The sequence below is a fragment of the Coloeus monedula genome, assembly GCF_965178545.1.
Source record: "Coloeus monedula genome assembly, chromosome: 3".
In the NCBI taxonomy this organism is placed as follows: domain Eukaryota; kingdom Metazoa; phylum Chordata; class Aves; order Passeriformes; family Corvidae; genus Coloeus; species Coloeus monedula.
Window position 1 is genome coordinate 2,836,555 of NC_138783.1, and position 26,769 is coordinate 2,863,323.

The 26,769-nt window shown below is 38.5% G+C and overlaps 1 protein-coding gene across 1 annotated transcript in view; it reads left to right on the top strand.

Annotated features, from left to right (window-relative positions):
* EPHA3 (EPH receptor A3) overlaps positions 1 to 26,769 on the top strand; it is a 177,767-nt gene that overhangs the window by 30,261 nt on the left and 120,737 nt on the right. The window contains exon 3 of the mRNA XM_082278329.1: positions 24,264 to 24,924. Coding sequence (XP_082134455.1) covers positions 24,330 to 24,924 — 595 coding nt within the window. The 5' untranslated portion in view covers positions 24,264 to 24,329. The remainder of the gene's footprint in view (positions 1 to 24,263; positions 24,925 to 26,769) is intronic.

Consider the following 26,769-nt stretch of genomic DNA (forward strand, 5'->3'; position numbering starts at 1 on the left):
CACTTTTACAGAGAAATAGGAAAAAACACCCCATAATAGTATCTGTCAGAGGTGTAAAGAAAAGTAGTCACATACTATACAAAATCATTTTATGGTTAGAATGTCTTACTAGGAATAAGGGGTGTTATTTCAGACAACAGTTCCAGGGGAGACGTTCAGTCAATTTTGTCAAGCTTAGAGTTACAGTATTTCTGATCCTGGCGGCTTAATTTGATGAGACAGTGAGTGATGTTCCCTATCACAAGCCTGATCCAATCCTGATTTATGGTAGGAAGATGCAGTAATACATCTCAGTATTTCTTGAGGGAGAAGAAGGAACTGTTGCACATCAGCAATTTGTGGTGAAATGTGATGTAAACTTGAGCAGCTCCAGTCTGAAATGATTCCTTATGCTACAGAATAGTTTTCCTTTGGATTTTTGTCTTACTAAACGTGGAATAGTTACACTGCCCTTTGTGAGCTCATGCCATAAGGTGTTCCCATGGTGTTCAAGCACATCAAGTACATCCATTGTACTACTTTTTTTGTAGCACTAATATGCTGATTTCAGAGGAACAGCGCTTGTATTCTGTGGTTATATCACCGTATTAGCAGAAAAAAAACGCTTATTTAAAAACATTGTTAATGAAATCACATTTTCTTCCCAGACAATCACTGAATCTAAGGGGGTGAAATTGTAGTGACAACTAGAATCCTAACTTAATGAAATTTTCCTGTTGCTTTGATACTAAATGTAGAGCAGGACAATTTTACAGGTTTGATTGTTTTTACAGCTAAGAACTATCTTCCCTCCACCACCCTTCTGTATTCAACTAAATAGTTGGCTAATATGAAATATTGTTGTTTTCTGAAATGAAATTAATAATCTTTATTGTTTAGTGATAAATAGCAAGAGAAAATGTGTGCATTGCACAGATGCTGTATGTTTCACTGGCATAATCTCTTTGGAAATTAAGAAAAGGAAATGCTAGCTGGGGTTTGGCAGAAAAAGTGAAAGTTTTTTGGGGGTATGAGGAGGTGAATAAGACAGTAATTTTTAATGAGAAAATAGTTTGCTGTTTCCTGACCGTGGTTTGTGCCAGTTGCTGGAATATGAAGTAGGAGTTAACTTTAAACAAATGGTACAAAAAAGTAAAATTACTGAGGTATGAGGTTTTCACCTAAGCTTTTAAAATTTGAATTTTTTTTTTCTTTTTCTGTAGCGTTAAACATGTCTCAAAAATACAGAGAGTCTTCATGTTTGGAGACCAACAATGTGTGTACCTGTTGTTGCTTTACTCCCTGGACTTGATTTTCAGATTTTCTGTGATGCACTTCTGAGCAGAAGTTCTTTAATCTCCCGTTAATATGGTGTGGCACATTCTAAAGTACAAGAGTTGCTCTTTTATTATGGTGGTCTTTGTAAAGAGCAAGTTGGGTACCAGGAAAGAGCTTCAGGAGGGAATTTTTGTTGCTTAATTCAAAGGGTTCAAGAAATGCTTCACTATAATCATTAACTCAATTTAAGAGGGTATTGGACCTACAGTTGCAGCAGAGTTTTGTGTAAGATATGTCATTAGACCTCTCCAAAGGTCTGTCAAAAGTGTAACTTGCAGCAAAAAAAATCCACATATTTGAGTTTTTGTGACAAATTGGGATCATTAATTGTGAGCGTTGCATAAGAGTGTGCCATGGAATTTGCATGGAGTGGAACACTGTGACAGGTGGAAAGCGGGGACATGAAAAGCAAGTTGCAATTTTCAAAAGACACCACACTACTTTAGCAGCTGGAAGTGTAGCTGGAATTGACCCAAGACAGAGTGACAGTTCAGCAAATACAATCGTTTGAGTTCTGTGCAATTATCTGAGGAGAGAGCTGAAAATGTAGCAAAAATTAAACATTTCAATGGGTGAGTTGGGTCATTTTAGAAAGAACTGCATTTTAACTTGGCAGATTACTGTGCTTTTTAAAATGTTATTATGTAACACCTCAACAAAACCATATTTAATTCTTATTTGTGGCATAGCATCTGTAGGCTGTTTATGGCTGATGTATTTATCAGCTGTAACAACGTCACATCACATTTTTGAGTTTTAGCATTTTAATTACATGTATTTGACTTGAATTGCTTATGCACCTCCTTTAATGATCAAGTCAATGTGTATTATAAATCAGAGGAAATCACAAAAACAATCATCATTGGTGTTGTGTCTTTTATGACCTGGAGTTTGAGACTAAAATAATTTTTTTCTGTTCTTAAATTTGCATGACCCACCTGTTGCTTCTGTGTCACGAACAAGTGTGAGTGAGCCTCCCTAGAATATTTTTGTCGGAACAAAATAGTTGACATTGTATTTCAGTCACTTCCATAGCTGTTAAAGTTCATGTCATTTGAGAAATTTAGGGACAATGTATTACAGGGGAGGACTGCAGTGTGATAAGAGAGCACAGGGTATTAAAAGAGATGATAAATCTCAAAAAAAGGGAAAGATTTACTGTACTCAGGAACTGCAGCATGCATGGGGAAAAATGAGAATGGAAAATTAGCTCACAGATAAAAAACCCTAAACAGTTGGAGGTCAAACACTGACAAATTTTGCATTTGAGTGGGGTTTTGTCCCTTTGCCCAGTGTTCTCCAGCCCCTGTGCTTCCTGTGCAGGATGAACTCCCCCAGTCCCCTCCTGGGCACTCAGCAGCTACCTTGGGGTCTGCGCCGTGGTTCATGGAGGCAGCAGAGCCACACAGAATTGGAATGCAATTTTCCAGGCATTCCTAGAGAAGAAAATGGCAGTCTGCTGTCCCATTGTGAAATAAAACAGCCGGGTGGGGTGAGGGGATAGTCTGCTTATTTGTTTCTTTTCACCCTGAATTATGTGTGTTTCACTGTGTGTAATTGACACCACAGTTCACAGCATCTCTGAATTTGTTCCGCTTTGTCATAAATACCTGATACTTCATTGTCCTGTGTTTTTTTGCTTCCTTCTGCAAATGTAGTGAATAGGATTTTATCTTCTTTTTTTTTATCTCTAGATGCTGTTTTGCTCAAAGCAGATGTTTTATGACAAATAATTTGAGGGTGTAACATGGAAGAGACATGAAACAAAGCTGCTTGACTGCAGCATTGTCTGGAAAAAAAATAGAGGCATTGAGGGAAAAAATAATTCAACAGCATCAGTGCAATCATAGTTGGAAAAATGAGTGCGCTTATTTTGATGAAATTTACTGAGAGAAATTTATTTAAGATGACCGTGATGTTATCTACTGTTATACTACTGTTTGTAGTATAATTCATTATATTAATTTGTTTCATGGTAAGATTTCATTAGTTTCTAAGCAATATCTGGATGTTGTTTATCTATTAGTTTTAGTTGTTCTGAAAACTTTGCTCTTAAGAAGGCTTTCAATTCAAAGTTGTTCATAATAAAAATACTTGTGCTTTGAGGAGCATTTAGCAGTCTATACCTCACATAGAAGGGTTGTGGGGGTGTGTGATGGACAGAAAAGAGCTGAAAGATGAGTTTATGCCTTTGTTTTCTCCTTGTGGAAAATAGAAGTCAAGGAGGTCACTTGAATTCCTGAACTTGTATTAATTCAGTCTTGAAGGACCTGGAGATATCTATTCTAGAGTTATTTATTCTACAAGTTGTAAAGCACTTCCTTACTCCTTATGACCAACACAAGCAGACTGGTAAATAACAGACTTCAGTGGTAGAAGGTCCATAACAGTGAACTGACCGCAGGGAAGTTGGACACAGAATTGAGATGAGAGATTGCTGTCATTTTTTCTTCTCCTGCTTAGGAAACTTAATAAACACCAACTTAGGATGTGTTAGCTTGCTTTGTGTTGTGCCAGAAGTCTGGTGCTGATGCAGAACTGTGTGTGTCAGCTTCAGAGCTGATCATTCTGTGTAAAATTCACTAATGTTTTAGGAATATCTGATTTTAATAGCAGAGCTATTTTGCGACTGACGTTTTAGGAAGCTATCCAGAAGAAAGCTTGAATTCATCTTTTCCTCTGTGTGTTTTCTTTTTAATAACATCTTACATTTTAATTTTTTTTTTTTTTTTTTTTAAATCTCTGCTCTGATATTTTTTTGTTGCCTTGAATAAAGAAAGTATATAAACATATCCTCAGGTTCAAAGGGTTCAGAAGTTAGCTGGTCTGGTTCCTTCATGTCTTGCACTGTTTTTACTGAACAGTGGAATATTTTTGTCCCGGAGAGGTCTGATGTTTGGGTGCCTGAATGGAGGAATTTGTAGGTAGTTTTTCATGAATAAGCAGCACTTGTAATTTTTTATTAATATCTCTGGCTACTGTTAGACACTTTCTGTTGTCTCAAAATGCAGCATGTGCTGTGCTCCCAAACTGGAGAGTGCTTAGGAATTATATTATCATTGGTACATACACTTGGTTTTTTTATGAGATACATATTTCTTCTGCTGGAAATAGTCAGGGTGGGTTTTCCTTTTTTTTTTTCGGCTGTTTTTATTTTAAACCTGTAATTTGAATAGTTAAAGCAGCACAAGAACGTAGGAGGTACATTCATTACAATGAATGGAATAAGGCTCTGCAAAGCCATCTACAGCTTCACTTCAGATCCCATTGGAATTAATGAGTTTACTATCTGTAAAATTAAACAGATACTTCTGCTTTTGGGGGAGCAAGTGTTTTATCAATTTGTTATGGTTGCTGTATGAAATATCAGTGTTGTGAAAGTTCTCTTCTTGCCTTAAGGAGTCAGAACTGTAGTAGGGAAAGTTTTAGCGACTGAAACAGCTTTAGTTTTGGAGGATCAGGATTTACTTTGAGGTTGGGGAGGAGGAATTGTGCTTTTCCTAGAACCTTGTTTGGCAGCGTCTTAAATTGAGGTTGCTGACCTTGTCTCTGAAGTTTTTCCTGTTAGCAAACTTGTTGTCAGGCTGTGAAATACAAAGGCATTGTTAAAAAAGAAGGAACCTTGTTGACATTTTATTGGGAATTTTTAAAGCATCAGAAAACTTTTAATAGGAAGGTTAAATGTGGGCATTGTATTCGGGGGAAAAAAAAAAAAGCTGTCTTGAACTAATTTAAAGTCCACAATTAGTCGGGATCACAGGTGGCAAGAAGAAGTTTTAATGATAGCCTGGCCCAGGCCTTGAGGTAAATTATGCATAATTATTCATAACTGCTATTTTTGGCTTGCTTGCATTTGTCCTAGACCTCTGCCTGAGGAAACAATTTGAAATAATTAGTGTGCGAGTGCACTGACAATGATGAATGAATCAAATGCATCTGGTGCCAAACATGGATCTTGATAAGAAGCAGATAACTTTGGCAACTGTGGATTTTTTGTTTTTAGATTTCTGAGACTGGGAACAGTTTGTTCTTGTTGGTTTTTTTTTCCAAGTGACATGTTCAACATAGAAAATTACCACTCACTGGGCCATGATCAAAGGGCAGCAAGGAATTCCAGCACTGCGAACACGAAACAGGTCTGCACGCTGTGTGTGTAGCTATTCAGGGCTGAGAAAATGAAGGGGGTAGTAAGGTGGAACATTTTGAAAACTCAGGTCAGCAGAGCCTAAAGTTAATGTTAAAGCAGCAAGACGCATTGCTAATCTTACACAGGTTGGAGGCACGTTTAACGTCAATATTCAGCGGCACAAATACAGCTGTGTGTCATTATTAGAGCAAAGCTGAAGCAGAAACAAAAAGATTGTGTTCAGATTCCTGCATTGTAGCTTAGTTAATGCTTCTGAAGTCTTCAGAGGTGTTTGCGTCTTTCTCTGGCTTGAGTGGTCATTTCTGTCTATGTAATTCACTTTATATGAGCTTAGGTGCAGGTGGACGTGAGGCTCTTTTGAAATTAGATGTGTTTAGTGAAGAGGGGAAAAAGTTGATTTTAAGTAATATGCCCTTATCTTCTGGACTTCTACACATTTTTATCTTGTTGGACTAGTGAACAAATGTTTACTAGTTTTCAACCTGTTCCTAATAAATTGATTAAAACAGAGCATACGATAGTGCTCTGGTCAGTGACTCCATAACTGAGCTGTGAGCAGCAGTCTCTCAATCCAGAGATTATTTGGCTTCTACTCGCTACCTTGAAATTATAACATTGTGAGTGAAGTTCTCTGCAACAAATGTGGCTCTAAAGAAAGACTTTTGACACCAAAATGCAAGATACAAATTTACTGGGAGAGCTGACAAACTGAGAGTTGAATTGTTCCTTCACTTCTGCATGTGCTTCAGGTAAAATTGTTACAATGAGGATTTCAATTTTCGAGCTTGTCGACTGCTGCTGTACGTGTTGTGTTTTAAAGGTCTTTCTTGGTGACAGCCTTGGCCTTTTATGCATTTGATTGGACCTTAAACTGTGCAAACTTGAACAGGAGGTGTATAGGAAGTTTTCCTACTTGTAGCTAGTCTTTAACCTTCTACTTCTATATGTAATTAATGTTTTTCTAAAGTGATTTTTTCCAATGCCAATCCTAATATTGCACCAGAAACTTGCACCTCTTTGGGCAGTGAACTCTAATGTGTTGTGGATGCCATGGCAGAATATGGATCTAGAGGAGTTTTTAGCCTATCCAAGCAACATCCCTGTTCCTAAAAGAAGTTCTGCTGTGATAATATCTTTTCATGGTCACATTTTTTTTCTTGTAAACATCTCTCAGGGCTGTCTCCTAGTCACCTAAAATCACTGAATGTTTTTGTTTGTTTGTTCTTTCATCTCAGTGGACTCTGGATTTGCTGCTTGGTGTTGATGTGGGAGGAGGCTGGGGAAAGAAAACATGGGGAATAACTGTATGTTCAGAGTCTTTAGTCCAGAAACTTTAAAAAAAGTAAATTCAAGTATTAAATGTGCAGTCACTGCCTGTGCATCTTGAAGGTTGTTCACTGGGGAAAAATATTTAACCAGCGTGGCTCATTTTTATATTAAATCCCAAAGATGCCAGAAGCAAAGCTCTTCCTAAGTCCTGAGGCTACCAGATAAAATGCCAAATGAATGAATGCCTGAGCAAAGGTTCTGTCGCAGTCAGACTACTCAGAGCCTCTCTTGTTACCTTCCTCATTCTGGACCCAGGCGTTCTCTCTGCAGAACAGGTGTCCTAACATAGATCTAAGAGGATGCTGCATTCCACTGTACAAAATCAAGGGGACCCTTCATCTGTGGCCAGAGGCTAGAATATAATTTTCAAACTGTCTGTCTCCAGAATCCAGACCAGATCTTGCCATTCATCAGGATTTCCCACTCTCCTAGAACTCAAAGGTTCTGTGGGAAAGAAGATGTATAATCATTGAATTAGGTGGTACCACCATGTGTGTGTACTCTGGAGCAGAGTTGGATTTGCACGTCTCAAATACCATACAGTTGTTTGATATTTCAGTGGCTTTGTGACAAATGGTGTTAGTTTCTTCATTCCCATCTTTTTCTGAGGATTCTGTAGGTGCTACAAGCTTTTTAGTGAAGAGTTTGCAGCTCTGGAATCGCCTAACATTTGTTTGGTACCATCTCAAGAGCTTTTGACTTGTAGGGCAAACCCAGCCTCTTGACTTGTCCCTGCTTCCCATTTCTGCTGGATGTTCCATGGGAGATGGGGCAAGGGCAGCGTTTCCTGGGAGCTGAAGGTGTTAGCTGATAGTGCAGTAGTTTTTAAGCGATGATGATGGTTGGAGCACTGAAGGAATGCCCTTTTTTCAAATGGGAAGAAGTAAAATAATTTCAGAAGTAGGTTGTGAGCTCTTGTAAGTTGTTCAAGCTGCACAGAATCACAAAGCCTGTTCCACAAGTGGCAGAAATAGGTGATTTTTATTTTCTCTGGTTTGACATCCTAACCACAGGTTGCCCACAAATGTCCTGTGGCTTCTTGCCTTCAAAGCAGTGCCATCAATCTAGTGTCCATTTTTTCTCTTAAAATCTGTTTTGCTCTGTTAACTTTGGGTTTGTAGCAGTTCAATTCTGCTGGTTTTTGTCCCAGCCCATAAAAAAGAAATATTTAAGAGATTTTTGATCATAGTCAAGTTCCTCTGTGCATGTGTTCATGGCAGGCTCACTTGCCACCCAAAGAGGTGAGTCTTGGTGAGAATTGAAACTTACCATAAGTGATGTTTCATTGTTTGGTTTGGGTTTTTTTTTTCCCCTCACAGAAATAGCGATGCTGCAAAGATTTGAGAGCTTAGAGCTTTATAGGCCTAACTTGCTTTCTGGAGAAAAGAACTGAATCCTGAGCTCAGCAGAGAGAACTGTTTCTCTTCTGCAGCCATTTAGAAAAAACGCAGAATTTACAATTTAATGAAATGAGAATCTTACCAGACTTAAATAAGTAAAGAATTTAGCTTGGAAAGACTCTTCAGTGGTCCTAAAACTAACTGGATTTTTATATGGTCATAGGAACAAGAGTAATTTACACTTTACATATAAAATTGCTCTTCAAGAGTCACATCAATATTTTTGATGTGAATTTTGTTTTGTGATATAAACTAGTCAGGGTGAAAGATGTTTTCTGAGGGAAAGAAGTGAGTGCTCTTATGCTAAGTAAGAAGAGGCAGAATGTTTGTTGGGGTGTTTTGCACGTTTTTTGAACAGTATTTCATGTGGGTTTTGTTTTGCGATGGGAAAATACTTTGTGGTAGATTTTAATGTAATTTGGAATTACTGCTTTTTTTTTGTATTATTTTTTTGCAGTGTAGTCCTTTCCCATAAAAAGCAAACTGAAAATTATAATTTCTCTGAGGCAAGAGGATTGAACAATGTACTGGCTCTTCCCAGATGGAAGCAGAGTGTAAATAAGAAGCTTTTTTGAGGAGAAGAACATGTTCTTTGAAGTGGATAAACTTATTTATTTTTAGTGTCTGAAGCTGTCACAGTCAGTCTATGGACTGAGTATAATAGCTGCCTCAGAGGTTATCTTCTTATGCATTTCAACATTTGCACAGAGGCTGGAGTGTGTGGGGGGGTGTTAGGTAATAGATTTTGTTTTGTTTGGGGTTTTTTGTTGTCTGGGGTTTTTTGTTTGTTTTGTTTGGGGGTTGTTTGTTTTTTGGGGGTTTTTTTGTTTGGTTGGGTTTTGTTTTGTGTTTTTTGGCTTTTTTTTCTGTTTATTTTGGTGGGTTTTTAAAAATGTTTTTTATATGACCTTAAGCAGATAAACCTGGTCATTCATCCTGTATCCCCACTCTTCATTGCTATGCCAGGAGCTCGTTGTGGGGTTACCCATCCTCAGCTATTTCGAGTTACCATGGCAAAGGTGGGATGCTGGGCAGGAGAGGGCTCTGGCACAGGTATTCAGGTGCTGTTGGCACTCAGGTAAATAAAATGGAATTATTTAAATTAACTCAGTGCTGCTCCTCAAGCCTGGACAGCAAAAATCACACGTGTGTCCTTCCTAAAGCTTCATGAACAGAGCAGAGAGTGCTACTTTGACACGTTAATTAGTTTCCATGCTTTCTTTTCCTCAAAGTTAACCTTTCCTTTGGTCACTTGATTGAAATTACTGATAATTGCAAGGCTGTTAGGGCTCTGTTTGTGCAGAGTGGACTCAAAGGGGCTTTGCTGTCCCAGTGAGCAGGCAAATGGTTCCTATCACCTGGGAGCTGCTGGGTTGTGCTTGTCCCACACTCCTCTCCTTAAAACAAAAAGGGTGACCAAGCAGAAAAAAAGCAAAGATAAACCCAACAGAATATCACAAGAAGTTTGTCATAAGGAAACCAGTTCTTCCTCACTGGAAAATGAATGGAACAGTGAGAGTGGCTGACACAAAATTAGCATAGGGAATATTTCTTTCCCTGTTTCCTGCATTATGTTGCAATGTGTTGTGCTCAGAAGTTACCAACTTTCAGGAGGGTCAATACATTTTTAAATTTTTTCAACATGACTGCTGAATAATGTGTTGTACTCCTGCAGGAAAAGAGTAAGATTTTGGATTGTTTGAAACTTTCTGGCTAAGTAAAACCAAAAAATTGTGTAGGCTAACTTAAACTGATATAGCTTCCTGGATCTCAGGTTTTTTTGTATAGATGTTTAACATTGTGCTATATTTTATATTTTCCTTTCCAGGTGTAAGACAAAAAAACCTCACCAAATATTTTTTTTTTCTAACAGACTTTCTTGGCTTTTTGTTTCTTAGCCAATGAAAGCCAAGAATGCTTTTCACTAAATGTTCTTATGACACTTTGTTTCAACTTTTCTCCCCTACTTCAGGCAAAGACTGAAATTTCTTTGAAGTTTTGATGGCCCTTTTCTTAGCCATGGTCTCTATTTCCAGAAAATAATGTCATTAAAGGATGGCTCAGTCCATCTGTATGCTCAGACATTTATATTTGAGTTTTACTGAAAAGTCCACTTGAACTTTCTGATTTGTAGTTATTTTAAGCCAGGACATTACATATACTGTTTAGTTTGATAAAACATGAACTTCTGTTTTGAACAATGTTGTATTCTTTCTGCCCTGATGATTCACTGTGGAGAAGCATGGGGCCCTGTCTCTCAAATCTGTGCTATAAAATAGCGTCCAGCATTCAAACAAAACTTTTTATGGGCAGAGATGAGTCATTCTAACCTATTCCTATTATGCCTTTCACAATGGAATTGGTCTTTCTCAGTACTACCACTTGTCAAGTAATAAAGGTAACAGTAAAAATACTTTTCCCCTGAACTTGTCTGCTACAAAAAGAAGTGCCATTACCTCACTTTCAGGAACGTTAAACTTTTTTTTTTTTTCTTTAGGTGACCTACTTTGTAGGGTAGATATTTCTTAGAGTTCTTCCTTTTTCCACAGCTAATCTGCCTTTATTGTGTAAATCTCATTTTCTTTGTCATTTAGTGCATCCTAAATACTTTTGATGCTAGCTTATTCTTCGATTTTAAGTTAGTGCTGTGTTTTATGACCACATACCAGAAATACTTGCATGGATTTTAGGTTGTTTCTGTGACATAGGTTTGTTGGATCCCTCCTTGGATCACATGTGTGCAGTCACCCCAGAATTGCTGTCATGATTGAATTAACATTGTTTAAATAATTGGCTGCTAGGTATAACCTGGAAATAGTTAAGAGAAATCCTGTTCCTGCTCTGGAGTGAGGGGTACCTTCCCTGCTGATGGAAGAGACAGGGCCCTTGGGGTACAGGCTTCAGGAAGAGCAAGTGTTGACTGGGTCTGAGGAATCACAGAAGGTGTCTGGGAAAGTGCTTTTATGTAGGAATAAAAGGCCTTGCACAGGTATTCAGGGCACACTCTGCTTTCTTATGCTTGGCTGAAATGGGAGTTCCCTCTCATAATTTAAAGAAGCTACTTTGTGACCGGTGTGCATGCTCAGATGCTGCAACGTGCAGCTACCAAGTTACCGATTTTACCTTAAATCACCTGCAGGCTGGGACTGTTTCACTGAGCTTTGTGCTGTGCTTGCTGCTGCTGCTGCTGCTGAGATGGACAATTTCACTTGCACAGTCAAATGGTTTGTGCCAGACATGGGGTGCTCTCCTGAGAACCACAATGAGGTGGCTGTAAATTATGCAGGAAAGCAGCAGTGCTGGATCTGCTGCCAACTCCTTGCTGCAGTGTATGGAGTGATACCACTGTGGGAGGGGAAACAGTCTAGAAAGCAATTACGTGGCTCTAGCTGGCTCTTTACCAATGTGATCAGCTATTGTTTGGGTCGTGGTGAGCTGATGATGTGGCACAGGAATGCAGTTTTGCCAAGTAAAAGTTCGAAGTGTGCTGTTCCTCCCACGATTCAGGACTTTGCGCTTCCCTTGCCAAAGCTCTTGCAGTTCCTCTCAGCCCATTTCTCCATCCTGTCGAGGTGGGCCCTGAGTAGCAGCACGATCCTCTGGTGTATTGGCCACTCCTCCCAGTTTTGTCTCCCAAACTTGCTGAGGGTGCATCAGCCCCATCATCCAGAGCATTGATGAAGCTGTTGAATAGGATTGGACACTCGGGGTGCCTCCAGACAGACCGTGTGCCACTGTTCACAACCTCCTGAACTTGGCTGTTCAGTTTCAGTTCACCTCCCTGTCTTCTCAACTTGTCTGTATTTCATCAGATTCCCTGTGACTGTGTTGTGGGAGAACGTGGTGAAACTGTGCTGACTCTTTCTCATGGTTTCCTTGTCCTTTGTATGCTTAGCAATGATTCCCAGGATTACTTCTTCGATTAAGTTCACAGGGATGGAGGCTGACCAGACTGTGGTTCCTCAGGATTCCCCTACTCCCCATCCCTCTCTTCCTGTCCCAACCCAGTCATTAACTTCATGACTGTTGATCATAGCAGCCACTTCTGTGTCTTTATTTAAGGCTGTTTGTTTGTTTTTTTTTTTTTTCTTTTGCTCTATTTTTGGTGTGTTTTTGCCAGGTTGACATGCAGATGGATTTTTCCTCTCATCAGCTCTAAGTATGGGCACTTTAAAGCTGATGCAGGGAGCAGAAGAGGAGGTAGGAGTAGGGCAGAGCAGAATCAGCAGTTAAGCTGTGTAGGGCCATGACTTCACTCTCTATGAAGTTCAGTCAGTTTTCCATGTGGTGCCTAGAGGTCAGATGCACATTTCTGTACTCTTCACAAGAAAAAGACATCAGAGTATTTTGGCCAGGTATTTTGTTTGTGCTGTTTTGATTTGCCTTAGTCAGACAGTGTTTATTTCTCAAAGGCAGTGAGAGGAGTTTAATTTATGCCTTAGAACACTGTGTTAGACCATCTTGAATAATACAAGCTTGTGTCCAAAATATCCCGAGTGTTGTAAATTGTTGCTCTTATTTAAATTGTCATGCTCTGCATGTGGAGGTACCCAGTTTGCTGTAGTCAGAGTGCAGCTTGACTCCAAAAACATGATTATATTGCCTCTGTATTCTGTCACCTTCACAGCCTTCTGATTTAATTAGGAGTTGCCTTCCTAGCTTTTGGAAAGCTGCATGAATTTGCTTCACTCTCTCTCTCTGGCCTCTGTTATATCTACTTGCTGATCCTGACCTTCATCGTTCTGGTTCTTCCCCAAATTTCCAAGTGTCTGGGAATAGTTCTGGTACAGACTCCCACTTTTATGTCTACAGTGCCTGCTTTTTCCATTCTTTCTCATCTAGTAAGCTTCACATCATTTTGTCCCCACTTTTCCTCTCCCTCCGATGTTTCTGATACTTCAAACTTTTTTTTTTCTTTATATTTCCCTAAAAGCTGTATTTATTTTCTTTCTACTTGGAAAAATCTCCTTGCCTTTTGAGGCAGGGCAATAGAATTTATAATTTTTCATACAGTTCAAAAATGCTTTAATTAAAGAGAGAAATTACAATGCAAAATAAGTATATGTGGTATGTAGAGTAGGACTATTCCAATAAAAAATTATGCCTTATTATTTTAAAAAACGAGTTCTTATATTTTTAACTTCGTGGTCTCTCTGCCCACATAATTATATTTAGCAGAAGTTCCAAGTCTAAGCAATTTCTTCTCAAACTGTGGTATAAGTAGGCATATAAATAGTATTTTATTATTTTCTTTCCAAAATCTCTCTAAATAGTGAATGAAATGTTAAATGTGCTCAAGTTACATCCAGGTGTGTGAAGCATGATTTTTCAGGTTTTTCACTGACTTTTTGTATTCAGTTTAAGTAAAATAATTGCTGTCTTATCAGTAATGGCAACAAAATGCTTTTCCTGTTGGAAGTGTCCTTGTCTATGGTGTGAAATAGGTGCAGTGTAGTTATAGTAGACAGAATTTCTCATTTAGTAGGAAATAACATTGTACCTAAAATTAGCAGTCTGGAATATTCCAGAATGTTTAATGCGTAAATTATGAAACTCCTGGGCATAAAGTGTGTATTTAATATCACCTGCATGAAATACTCCTGAGAGTTCAAAGGTATATGGTGGGGATTTTTTAGTTAAATTTTTTTTCCTGACAATTGAAATGGCTAAACGAATTTGCATTTTTGGTATGTTTGGGGCAGAAGTTGCTATTTTCATGACAAAAGTGTTAGGCTTTACACATGAAATGCTGGTATATGAAATAGGAGTTTTGGTGCTGTCAAAGATAATGTTTATTTAACAGTTTATTTGTTTTCCTAACTCCTTTGCTTTGGGATGTAGCACCACTAAGGTTCATCAGCAATAATTTTGTTCATTATCATTTCAAAAATGGAACTTTTCTTGTTATGTTTATCAGCCTCTTATGTTCCCCATCTCCTTTTCTGCTGCTCTAAGTGGCATGTGGGTTCAGTTCAAGCTGGAGTTCTCATTTCCCAAAACATTCCCAGTTGGGATGCTGGCTCTGGGACATGTGAATATGAAACAACCCTGAAATGCACTTCTGAACTTTATTGCCTATCAGTAAATCTGTGTTACTGGCTGTATTTCATGGGTTATAAATCAGCAGTGATACTAGATTTTTCCTGTTTCCTGTGGCTTGAAGCACATTCCAAGTGTTTTCATGTCCTGGGTTTCTCTCTAGGTCTCATCCATCTTCTAGGGGAGAATTCTGATTCTAGCAATGGAAAGGATTCCTGACAGCTCAGGTTCTTTGTGGGCTTTGAATTTCACTCTCACAACGTGTTCAGTTGCACCCTGGGAAGCAAGTGACTGAAGCTGAAGATCTGAAAGAGTGTTGCATACACGTGGTAGCTTTTCTAACCAAGTATATTAAAATGTAATTTTTACCTCTGGTTTATGGGACTTCAAAGACTTAACTCACCCAGAAAGTCTGCGACAGCCTTATCTCAGAGTCTTGAAATTGAGTCTTTATCAGAAACATAAATAATTGGATGCAGTCCCTAACCTTGGGGCAGGAAAAGACCAGGCGAATGAGATAGCGTGAAGGTTGGTTTGTGTCTCCTCCTTTAGGTTGTGATTCACCCATTCCTGTTGAGGTCATTGTCAGGACATCGTGGAAGACCCTGTGGTTACTCCTGCAAGGCTACCTGGATGGCAAATACAGGGGCTCATTGTATTCTGGTTCTGTGTAAAGTTTTACCTCTGGAGCCACAATTCAGCAAAATAAATAAAACACTGAAATCCTTGTCTGATTTTTTTTTTTTTTTTTTTTCTCTGCAGTTCCAAATGCAGAGAACTGAGTCAAACACACATTTATTGATGCACATTCCCAGCAGGCTTCTATTTAGTATGTTATGTGTTAAAAAATAACAAACCTCTCTGCTGTGCAGTTGTTTACGTTTTGAGCTTTTCACGTGCATGTAATCAGTGTCTTACTGAGAGCAGTGCAAGCTTAACTTTCTTTTTTAACCACAGGACCTAAAAGTGAGACAATTCTGAATGTTTGAATACAAAAATTACACTGCAGGACTCCTGAGTGTGTTTATATCCAACATTATGACAAAGAAATGAAGCATGAGTAAATAAATATAAGCTATAGAAGTATTTTTGGCATTAATGAGCAGTCTTTAGGGTAATTCTCTGAACCATGTTTAATCTCTGCAGTAAGGTATTGATACCACTGATAATTATTAGTGTAGTGGATTTCCGGAAGCACATTGTGCTCCACAGTAAGCTCAAAAATGAAATTTAAGCCTCATATTTACATGCCTTATGGAGGAATTTGGTGGGTAGGATTATAGGTCAGGAGTTTCTGTTCCTGCTAATGTCTCTCAACCTCCCACAGAGCAAGTACACAAATACACCTATTTAATGAGATTTGAATTTGAGGTTGTTTGTGATGCTTCTCTCAAATATGACAATACCTTTTATATTGGATGTATCCTATTCCCAGAGACATTTGGCTCCTCTTTGGGCTTGCAATGATCTGTGACCAGATTTATTATTTTCAAGTGTTTGTTTGTGCGTTTGTGAGCTGTTTTATCTAATGAGCTGCTGTTTACCCAGGACTGGAATTGATTTAACCTGACAGCTATAAAAGTATGATTAACTTTTTGGGGTTTTTTTATGGTTGGTTGCCTTTGGTTTATTTTTTGTTTGTTTGTTTCTACAGGTAAAGCGATGTATTTTTGTGGCATACTTTTTTGCAGTTCCCAATGTGTACAATTTGTAAAATAACAGAGAGTGTTTAGAAAATGGTGTTTCTCCAGTTTACTGCTACAGTATAGAACTATGAAAATCAGTTAATGCCATTTCTCCTCAAGAGTCTTTGGTTAGAATCCTGGTTGTGTTATTTCTGTTTGTTTCTCTCATATTAAATTAGCCATGAGTTCTTCTTGCATCCCTAGGTTGACACAGGAAAAGTAATTGTTTAATAATGTTTTAGAGCCTTGAGAAATCAAGAGCATCTCAGCCAGAGGTTGAGAAGATATCTGGACTATCTCCAGAATTCCCAGTCTAATTACTTTCTTCTTGTTCAACTGAAACAAATTTATCTTTAGAAAATATGAAATGTCAGTGAAATATGATTTCCTGTATTACACATATTTTTCAATTAAAATAACTGGAAATATGTGCACAGAACTAACTTTTCCTAATTGTATGGTGAGGAAATTAATTTCCATACAGTTACAGTAAAAATACAATAATTACCATTTCTCTTTTGACTCAGCAGTTGACAAAAGAATAATCACCTTTTTGGAGGTATTTTTAACTTAGCCTTTTAAGCATAATGACTCTTGTCTGATTTTAGCATGTGCTTAATTTTCAAGACCTTATATGATAGCTATATTTAAAAAGTAGTACGTGTGCTATTTTTATTTATTGCCCTTTTTTTGCAGCACTTCCCAAGCAAGGGATTGGAGGAAACAATATTATGAATATTGTGCTTTTCAGGTATATATCATAACTATTTTTGGCTTGCCCTCATTAAAGGGGAGGTATGATGGCTGAGACAGGATTTCAGATGCTGTTTTCTTTGAGGTGTGTTGCCTTCTACAGGAATAAAGAGGCAACCTCAGGAGGAAAAATGTGTTTTACTTAGAAGAATATCATAGTGTAATTTAAGTACCTGTACTGAAGAATGCAGTTTTCAATGAAAACATGAACTGATGAATGACAAGGAAGCCCCTTGTTATTAAGAAATGATGCTAAAGATGGAAGCATGGAGATATGTGAGTGCGTAACTGCCCAGCTAAAGGATATCAAAAAGGAGCATTGCCATGTGAACAAAGTTAAAACCAAAACAACCCAAATACCTTTAAATTACAGTAATTACACTGAGCAGCCTTTTATGGAATTGATTGTGCGCTCCAGCTGTCATGGGAAGTTGTTTGAGTTTTCAAATTAAATTGTTCCCTCACATGAAGTTATGAAGCATTAACTGTGTTTCACTCACCCAAATTAAAGGTTTCCATTTCTAGATTAGTTCTACATCTGGGTCGTGCCAGGGAGTTGAAGATTTCGGTGGAATCAAGGTCTTTCAGAAGGGGCAGAGTCGCAGTTCTTGCCTTTTTGTGCAGGATTGCATCCAGCGTTGTGATCTTAAAGGGTTTTTTTGTATTGGAGGCCAGAGCTCTTGGAGCTTTTCTCAGTCTGTGAAGATGGCTGTGAAAAAGCCCAGCTCCCTGGCCTTGGGGATCCTCTGGAGCTGGAGGGAGACTGCTCCATTCAGCAGGAGCCTGCTGCAGTGTCACTTTGGTAATGCTGTGGTGGCCTTGCCATCATCATATCTGCTGGAAAGCTGGAAATAGGGACACAAATCTTACAGCATGTCCACAGGGCAACTCTTATATCTGCATTCTCAGCTGCACTGTGCTCACTTCCCACTCAGTGCGGGGTTAATCTGCTCATGAGGGGTAAAATTTTCCTGCACAGAATTGGGAATAAGCCTCACTTCTGGATTGGCTAGTGTGGTGTGACTGTTTTCTGGATCCAGCATTGCTGTTTCTTGTTTTTCTACCTTGCCAATTTATCTTTATTCATGGCCTGTGCAGGGCACTGGTTGAAGGAAACATTGCTCCAGGAGCAGCTGGAGTAAAGGATGCCTGGGTTGGTTTTTGTCTCCTCAGTTTTGCACTTAGAAAACAAGCAAATATTGTTCAGATTAAAGAAAAAAAAAAAGGCTGCTATGTAAAATTTGCTCAGAACTCCATACCCCTCTTTGGTTTAATCATCTAAGAACAAATGAGATTTTCTGTTGGGAAGTAGTTTTATATGTATTTGTGTTCCTTGCCCTTGTGCAGTAGTACTGCCAATTATATTTATTAGCCCTAAATATTAAACAGCTGGAAGGATTCCATTGTATATAAATAAGACATTTGAGACCTGGAAGGATGCCATTTCTAATACAGCCAGCTGGTGCTTTTTACAGTTACATTCAGCACAACACTACTGAATTTCACTGTACACTGAGTGTTGTGTTAATGACAATAGGAGAATGTGGGGTGGTTTGGGATTCCTCTAGGAAAAGCCATTGTGTAAAAATACATTGTTTTGAAAGACTGGCTAGCAAGGAAATGCTATATAATGCACCTGTTTTGTGCATTTGGATGTAAATACTTTTTTTGTTTATGTGTTTTGCTGGCAAATACAAAGCAACAAACTGCAGGGGCTTTTTCAATGTGAATTTTTAAGTGTTCTGGTGCCACAGATGTTTTTCACTTTCTCTGTTGTGGTGCTGTTTTCCCATTTTAGTAAGAATTTCATGCTTAAAAATTCCTGTTTGCTGGTGGTTCTGAAAGCATTTGCTAATGCTTTGGGGTTTTTTTTATGAAGGCATCATTGACTCTTTCTTACAGTACAAGAAATAACTAAAATAGTAACACAAATGTTGCCCTACCATTAATTTGTTCTATGTATTAGAAAACCGGGGCATAAATGTGGGCAAGGGATCCCTGTTTGGGTAGCCAGCAAGTAGTTTGGAGAAGTGGGTTCTTCCCATTTTTAATTGACTGTGTCCTGATTATTTCTTTGTAGAAGTTTGCCATCACTGCCTGTGTGGCTACATTCAGTTTTAGGTGCTAGGTAGTGCTTTAGGTGAACCAGAGGATGGTGTTGGATGACCTGATACTTTTTATTTGTGTTATTATTAAATATTTACAGAAGGTTATTGTTATGAGTGAAGTGTCATGTCTAACATTGTGTGAAATAACTTCTGATTATAATTACTCGAAGGCACATTTTTTTTCACCAGGTTGCCACATCCACAGCTGTGGGTGAGTTCCATTTTGGGTAAATTTCTATCTCTGAAACAACTACACTTAGAGGCTGAATCTTACCTAGTTTATTCAATGCTTGTAGAGAAAGGTGCTTTTATACAAATTATTGTTCAGTACAGATTTCAGCCATGGGGACTGTTGTGTTGAGAACTTCCCAGAAAATTTGCTTCACCTGGGAGATAAATAAGATTGAAACCTGCTTCTCCAGGAGATATATAGCCTACGAAAAAAAAAAAATGAAGCTGTAAATGATTTGCTTGTCCAAGCTCTGAATGGGTGTTTGAATGCTGGATTCACATGTCTGTTAGGAGCTCAGATGTTATCCACGTTGTGGTGACCTTTTTACCTCACTGTGATTAAGAGGCTTTTGCTTGCTGAAGGGTGAGAATCAGCTGTCCTTAAAAATTTGATGATGAAGTACTCATCTGTCTGCCAGTTAGAGATGGGGGGAAAAAGATGGCTCTCCTTGTCTTTCTGCAGTTTGGTTTAATTTATAGTTTAGTATTCCCATGATAAGGTATGTGCTCTTACTTTCTCAATATTGTTTATTTGTGCTTAGCTGCTGTAAGGCAGTTATTTATTATAATATTTATTTTATTTTCCTTCCCACTTCTTTAAAAACTCAGAAGCATAACTGCATGGAACACAGATGTGACTGGTTTGGATAATTTGGGATAAATTTGGAGCTAGTTGTGTGGTAAAATGATAGACCTCAGTTTTTCTTGGGGAGTTTTAGTGTCTGGATACTCATAATAAGAGTTTCTCATCTCACCTGAGCACTCAACAGACAATATACTAATATTTTGTCTTGCTTGTAATTCTGAAACAGTTTTGCTTAGCTGTGAAGAAACCCAAGTTTTAGGTTGAAGCTATGAGTGTACCAAAGTCTGTGTCTTGGGAGGGTTTATGTGATGGAAATGATCCATTTCATTGTGTGTATAACTTAATCAGAAAACTTGCAATGCGACTTATTCTTTCATTTGCAACTTAGAAAAAACTAAAAATCTGTGGCCAGAGCCAGTGACATGAGGAAATTTCATTGATTTTTGAATGTTAAATGTAGACAAAAAAAAATTCCGTGGTACTTTTAAAGTTTCTTAAACTCCCAAATCAGATCATTTTCTGTCCTCTGATCTCAGCCGTTGGTATTTATGGGCCTTGAATCAGCATCTTTGGTGATGTTACGAGGAAAGTTTCCATACTGATGAGCTGCTCTGGAATGCATTCTCCTATAATATGGTCATTACAGGGTTTTTGTTAATAGCAACCTTTCAGAGCTCTTGCATCCTGCTACTATTTTGTTGAACTTTAAAATAGTATGTGGGAAGGTTCTGGTTTTTATTTAGACTTGAATTATTTTATTGCTTATCTCAAGTTGGAGTTTTATACTTTGTAGTTTAAGAGTTTTATAGCAACGTGATGCTGATAGAAAAAAATGGGGTTTTTTGCAATCACACAGTTGCATATATGTTGTATTGTAAGTCACAAACATCATTCCGTTTCTTACTCTAATTCAGATTTTTTTTTTAAATTATGATGGATAAAAAGACACAAAAAGTGATTTCACAGGCAGGATGAAAGAATTGAGATCACTCGTGTCCTAGATTCCCACATTGAGAGGGAGCTTTTTATTGAGGCTGCTCATGACATTATAGAAACGTCCTGCATTCACTGCTGTACATTTCCTTTTGTAAAGACATTGGAAGAAATAAACCAAAGCTGTAAGTCCAGCACACTGCCAGATCTTGGAGAAGAAAATCCTTTTTGGCCCAACTTTGTCACTCAGAGACAGGAGTTAGACCCTCTCACTGGGGATCTGGAGATTTTTCTACACCACTGAAAGGAATCTCTTGTTTCCTGTCGTTAACAGTATCCAAAGAAGATTTTAAGAAGTGAAAAGCAAAAAGAAGAACATTTTCCAAAAGCCAAGTTACATGCTGAGAAGGGAGTGGTGCTATGGCACTTCTGGACATGTTTCAGAAATATTGAAGGTGCCTGAAGGCATCAGGGGAATATGATATAAATACTGTGTAGTAATATGAATTCAGAAATTGTGCCCCACATCATTCTGACATAGAGTCCCTTTTTTATAAACACTTTTATAAAAACATCTTCCTAAAAATTTTTGCATTTATCATTCCTGTTGGTCTTGTAGGAGGATAGTCCTGTCATTTTTCCTGTCATTCCAGAATTCAGGACTTGGCTATTAATTTCCTCTCTAACAATAGCCAGGACTGATGAATATCCATTAGTTTTGTACAGTTTTGAAAGAAATTCCAGCTGGGACATCTCTGCAGTGTAATGCTCCACGGACCAGAGTTACCAAAGATTTAGTTTTTATTTGACACTACCTTGATCTCATTTGATTGATAATTAATTAAGCCAGTTTCCCCAAGTTGGGACTGTTTTGTCCATGGCAGTAACATGTGAGTGACCTCTCCCTCTCCTTATCTTGACCCATGAGTCTTTTTTTGTATTTTCTCTCCCCTTTCCATCTGTTTTACTATTTTCCCTGCATAATTTCATCCCTGGAATAAGAATTTCTCTCTGTATATTTTTTTAAAGAAATTTTTTAACTGTTTTAACTTTACAGGACAAGTTGAACATGAGTTACAAGTACAGAAATAAAAATTAAAACAGGCGCGAATATAGGTGTTTGAGAAACCTCAACAGAAGAAGCTCATGGGTCATGGAATGAAAATTGTCTCAATATCCTTGTTGATCTGTTTACCATGAAGATCACTTGGAGATGGCAACACAGAGGCTTACTGGGAAGAGTTGCAATGTATGAGCAATGCAAATGTACTGCTTGCCTTTTACTTTGATCATGATAGCTATTGAATTTCCAAATGTATTTGAAGCTGGTACATGTCGTGATTTGGGTGCTCTTCCTGTACTTTTGGTGACTTATTTCATGTTTTTCTAATGCAATAGCTGCAATCTCCACAATTTTATAAGTGTTAAAATATTTTAGTCAAGTTAGCACCCAGTGTGAGAGTGGCATTGCCCTTCAGCAATGCCTCAGCATTAAATGATAGATTTAAAACTTTATTGTTCATGAAGGTGGACTAACACAGACTTCCAGGCAATTTGATCTTCACTGAAAATTATTGAAGTGATAATTGCATGAAATTATTAATTGAAGCTTCTAGGTGAAGAACATAGTGGTGATGCTACCTCTGTCATGCAAGTCCTACATCTACATTCGGAAGTCTGTGTAAGCGTGTTGGATAAGAAACTTAGTCAAAAAAAATTACTATCAGGCTTGTTCAGAAAACTAACATCTTGCTGTGGAGATATTTTAAGCTCTACAAGTTCCTGGTTTTGTCTCTATCTTCCACTGGACATTTAAAATAGAACTGATTAGAAATTATAAGGAGAAGATAATCACTAGATGACTTCTGAATCAGTGTGAGCCGCTTAAAATGTCTGTAAAATTTAGTTTCATTATATAATCTTATCTAGTTTCATCCAGGTGTTGTTACTGAGTGGTTATTTGTCCAGGTAAGAGCTCCAGAGAACCAGTGCATCCAGTTTCTCTGGAGGCAGTTATGGCATCTGAGGAGCTCTTTGCAGCAGGGTTAGATCATTGGCTCAGGGCCTGTGCTTGTGCAAGGACATCTGCCAGAGGAGAGTCCTTCACTCAGTTTTGGGAAGTTGACAGAGGCTGGGAGCCAGGGTCCAGCTGCCTCTTCTGCAGGCAGCAGCTCATCCTTGTATGGTTGGAGCCAAACTCTCAAGTGGCCACGAGCTCCAGTGCGGTAATTTTGACTCAGAAAGTCCCTGCACTGCTGGCTCTTTTTGGCAATGGATCCTGCTGTGGCGTGCTGCAGCGTATCAGCTGCTGTAGACACATCCAAGATTGTGTTTTAAACTCTGTTGAGCTAGTCAGGAAGAGATAAAACTTGTGTATAGTCAGGTCTGTAAAGTGAACTCCAGTAAACTTGGTTTCAATTAAAGAAAGAGTATTTACACTACTTTTATCTGCTGGTTTAATAATGTGATTTAAAATCACATCTTCAGTGGTGTGTGGACAATTTCATTGTGCAGACCAGCTCTTAGTCAGATCAAAACTTCCTTAAATCAGCGGGTGGAGACTGAGAACTCTCAGATGCTACTCTGATACGGGTTTTTTTTCCTTGCTTTGTATGTGTGGGTTATATACATGCATTGTAAACCCAAGAAACTGTAAACACTTCTGCGCCACAATTTTTGTCTTTATAGTGGGAATAGTTCTTTCCTCTCCTACTGTGTGCACTACACTAAAGTCCTGCAGCAAAAGATGCTTATGTAAAGCAAGTAATTAGTAAAGTGAGATCTTAAATAGGAAATTGATGTGACTTGATTTTTGAGGGAAAATGTTTTTCTGGTAGAAGTTCTTTGTCTCCCTCCCCTAGGGGTGGCATTGATTTATGACAGCATACTTAATTCTCCAGTTTTTGTTGTGGGATTTTTTAAACTTTTTCCTGTGATTGGTAAATATTCCTTTCTAGACAGTGTGACTTTAGAAAATCAGGTAGGATTGGTACATGAGTAATTTACAAGTAGGAAGCCCCTTCCTTCGTGTTTTGGGTCAAGAGAATCTGTCAGCTGATGGCTGCTGTAAAAACAAATCATGGCCCTGTGTTCTTCAAAAACCATTCTAGTGTCGTGGCCTATGTAGTCCACAGAAGAACCAATTAATCAAGATATGGTAAATTGGTAGCATTTCTTAGTCCAGCTCAATGCAGTTTCCAGAGTTATTGTTTGTCCAGAGTATATATATCCCAAGGAGAATCAATTGTTATGCTTTGAATAAATCTAAAACTGTAACATTTTATTGTGACTGTATGGAATTTCAGCTGGAGCCATTGGCTTTTGTTTAATCTTCGAAATAAAACTGGTTCTAATAGTGTAAATGTGTGTTGTTCTTGAGGATCTCTTCTGTTTGAGGTGAGTGTAGTTCTTGTAAAGACATGGAATTATGGTGGAAGGGACAGCACTGCTTATTGTTTAGGAAATCAGAGGGTTTTAATAATGCAAAACACCTTGAAGTAACTTGGTCAAAACTGACTTATTAATGGTGAATTCTGTGTTCATTTAAGATGTTTATGTGTTTTAATAAGAAAAAAGTAAGCACAAGTTCAACCAGACTTCATTGTTTATTTTATAGTGATGTCCAAGCAAAGTTATTCTTGCTTTTTCACAGCTTTTGCTCGAAATGTGATTTTTATTGGTATAATCGTGAATCCTAAAACATTTCCTTTTCTTCTTTTTTATTTTTTAATCCAGTGGGAGGAGATTAGTGGTGTTGACGAGCATTACACTCCAATCAGAACTTACCAAGTGTGTAATGTCATGGATCACAGCCAGAACAATTGGCTGCGGACAAACTGGATCCCGCGCAACTCGGCTCAGAAGATCTACGTGGAGCTCAAGTTCACCCTGAGGGACTGCAACAGCATCCCCCTGGTCCTGGGCACTTGCAAGGAGACCTTCAACCTGTATTACATGGAGTCTGATGACGACCACTCGGTCAAGTTCAAGGAGCACCAGTTTACAAAGATCGACACCATCGCGGCCGATGAGAGCTTCACGCAGATGGACCTTGGTGACCGAATTCTCAAGCTGAACACAGAAATCCGTGAGGTGGGGCCCATCAGCAGGAAAGGCTTTTACTTGGCTTTCCAGGACGTGGGCGCGTGTGTTGCCTTAGTGTCGGTGCGGGTGTACTTCAAGAAGTGCCCTTTCACCGTCAAGAACCTCGCCATGTTCCCGGACACGGTGCCCATGGACTCCCAGTCGCTGGTGGAGGTGCGGGGCTCCTGCGTCAACCATTCCAAGGAGGAGGAGCCCCCCAAGATGTACTGCAGCACAGAGGGAGAGTGGCTCGTGCCCATAGGGAAGTGCTTGTGCAACGCTGGCTATGAAGAGAGAGGCTTTGCGTGCCAAGGTAACGATGCCCTCCCTGTGCGTAGCTCTGCTCTGAGCAGGGGCTTCCCCGTGTTTCCCTGCCCTCTGTGTTGGGTTGTGCTCGTTTGCTCCAGGTTCTGGAGAGAAATCGATTAGGTGTTAAAATCACCATGGAAATGGGGTTTGTTAAAGCTGTGTAAATAACGTAATTTGCTAAAAATACTTGGTAAGAGTCAACAATTGATTTTTAGTAACATGTTCTGTAGCAAATCTAGGCTCACTTACCACTTTTGGACTTAATTCCAGTCTACAATAGTTTTCTTAAATGCTTGTGTCAAAAAAATGATTTTTTTTTTTTTGGTGTCTCTTTTTCTTTTAAACTTCGTGGCTTTATGTATGACTTTTGCCACTGAGCTGTGTTGGTTAATTGGGATTGGCTGGAAAAAAAAAAGTAGTAATGTTCCTGTAGCATAATTACTAAATGCAGGTGCATTTGAAAAATTGATAGTTGAACTTTATTCATAAATACTCATGTATTTAACTCAATTTCCTCCAAAGTTTTGATTTCTGCAAACTATGGTTATGTGAATGCTCCCAAGAACAACAGTACAGGGATTTGGATTTTTTACAGAAATGGTCTTTTAAATCTTAGAGAACTGCATATTGTATTTACTAATTTTCATATCAACCAAGGTGATAGCAGCTAACATTTTTATGCTTTTTATAAAGTTACATTTGAAGTTTTGTGCTGATTCAGTCTTATCACAGAGTGCCTTGAAGGGTTCTGGCTGTGGGCAAAGGGTCTTCCATTAAATATGTAAGTAAAAGTTAGACAGTAGTATCTGGAAATCCCGTGGATGGAAGAACAGCTGAGATGTTTACTGCAGGCGGTGTGTATGCATAGAACAGAAATTTAAAGTATTCTGAACCTTGTTGGGACAGTGCCTATTCCTTTTTATCAGTCCTGCAATAATACTTGTGTCAAACAAGTCCTGGGGAGATACTTAGAGCCCATCAAACCGTAGCCAGGTTGTTGTGAAAAGTATAATCCTAAATAGCATGACTTTTTCTCAGAAAATGCCAGGGAGATGTGTGGGGAAGGGGGTAAGAGTGTTCTTGCTTTGATTTTCTTTTAAGTAGATTTAAAATAATTTTTTACCCTTGAAAAAATTGAGTAGCCAGGTCTGAGGATGCTTTTTTGAGGTTAGGTACTGATATTAAGAAAAAAACCCAATTAAACTCTTCTGTTAAGAGCTGAATTCAGGGGAGGATATTTTATTGCTCAGAAATGCTTTATCCAGGGCCTCCTACAGCTGCACTTAGAAATGCTAAAACAGGAGCAATACTCTTTTATCCACTGCCTATGTTCTTGCTTGCCACAGAGCCTCTGGTCCTGTAAATGGTTGAAGACTGTTGTTTTAGAGTTTCAGTTACACGTGAGCACAAAGAGACAAGCACTCCAGAAAGTGTGACTACAACTGAGCAAAAGGAAAGCTAAATAAATTAAACTAAACTTTTATTTAAAATGAGTTCTCAGATGCTTGGGGCAGGCAAGGTAGCTCCTACTGAGTTCTACAGAGAAAATCAGACCATAGAATGAAAATATTTTTCTGGTTTTTGTTGGCTTTTTTTTCTCCCATACCTTTTCTTTTTTCCTTTTTTTTTTTTTTTTTTTTCTTCCTTGCTCACTGTTGATCAAGGGGGTTATATATGATGAAGCTATTAACAATAGTGACAGGTCCTTCTGGTTTATTCAGATTTAACATAGAATGTTCTACTGACTTTTCTTGGAAGTCATAATGATCAGATTCTTTCAGTGTGATTGAAGTGGCTCTCTGGAAGCAGGAACTCAAAACCTCCTGTTTGTCAGCATTGGTGATGCAGC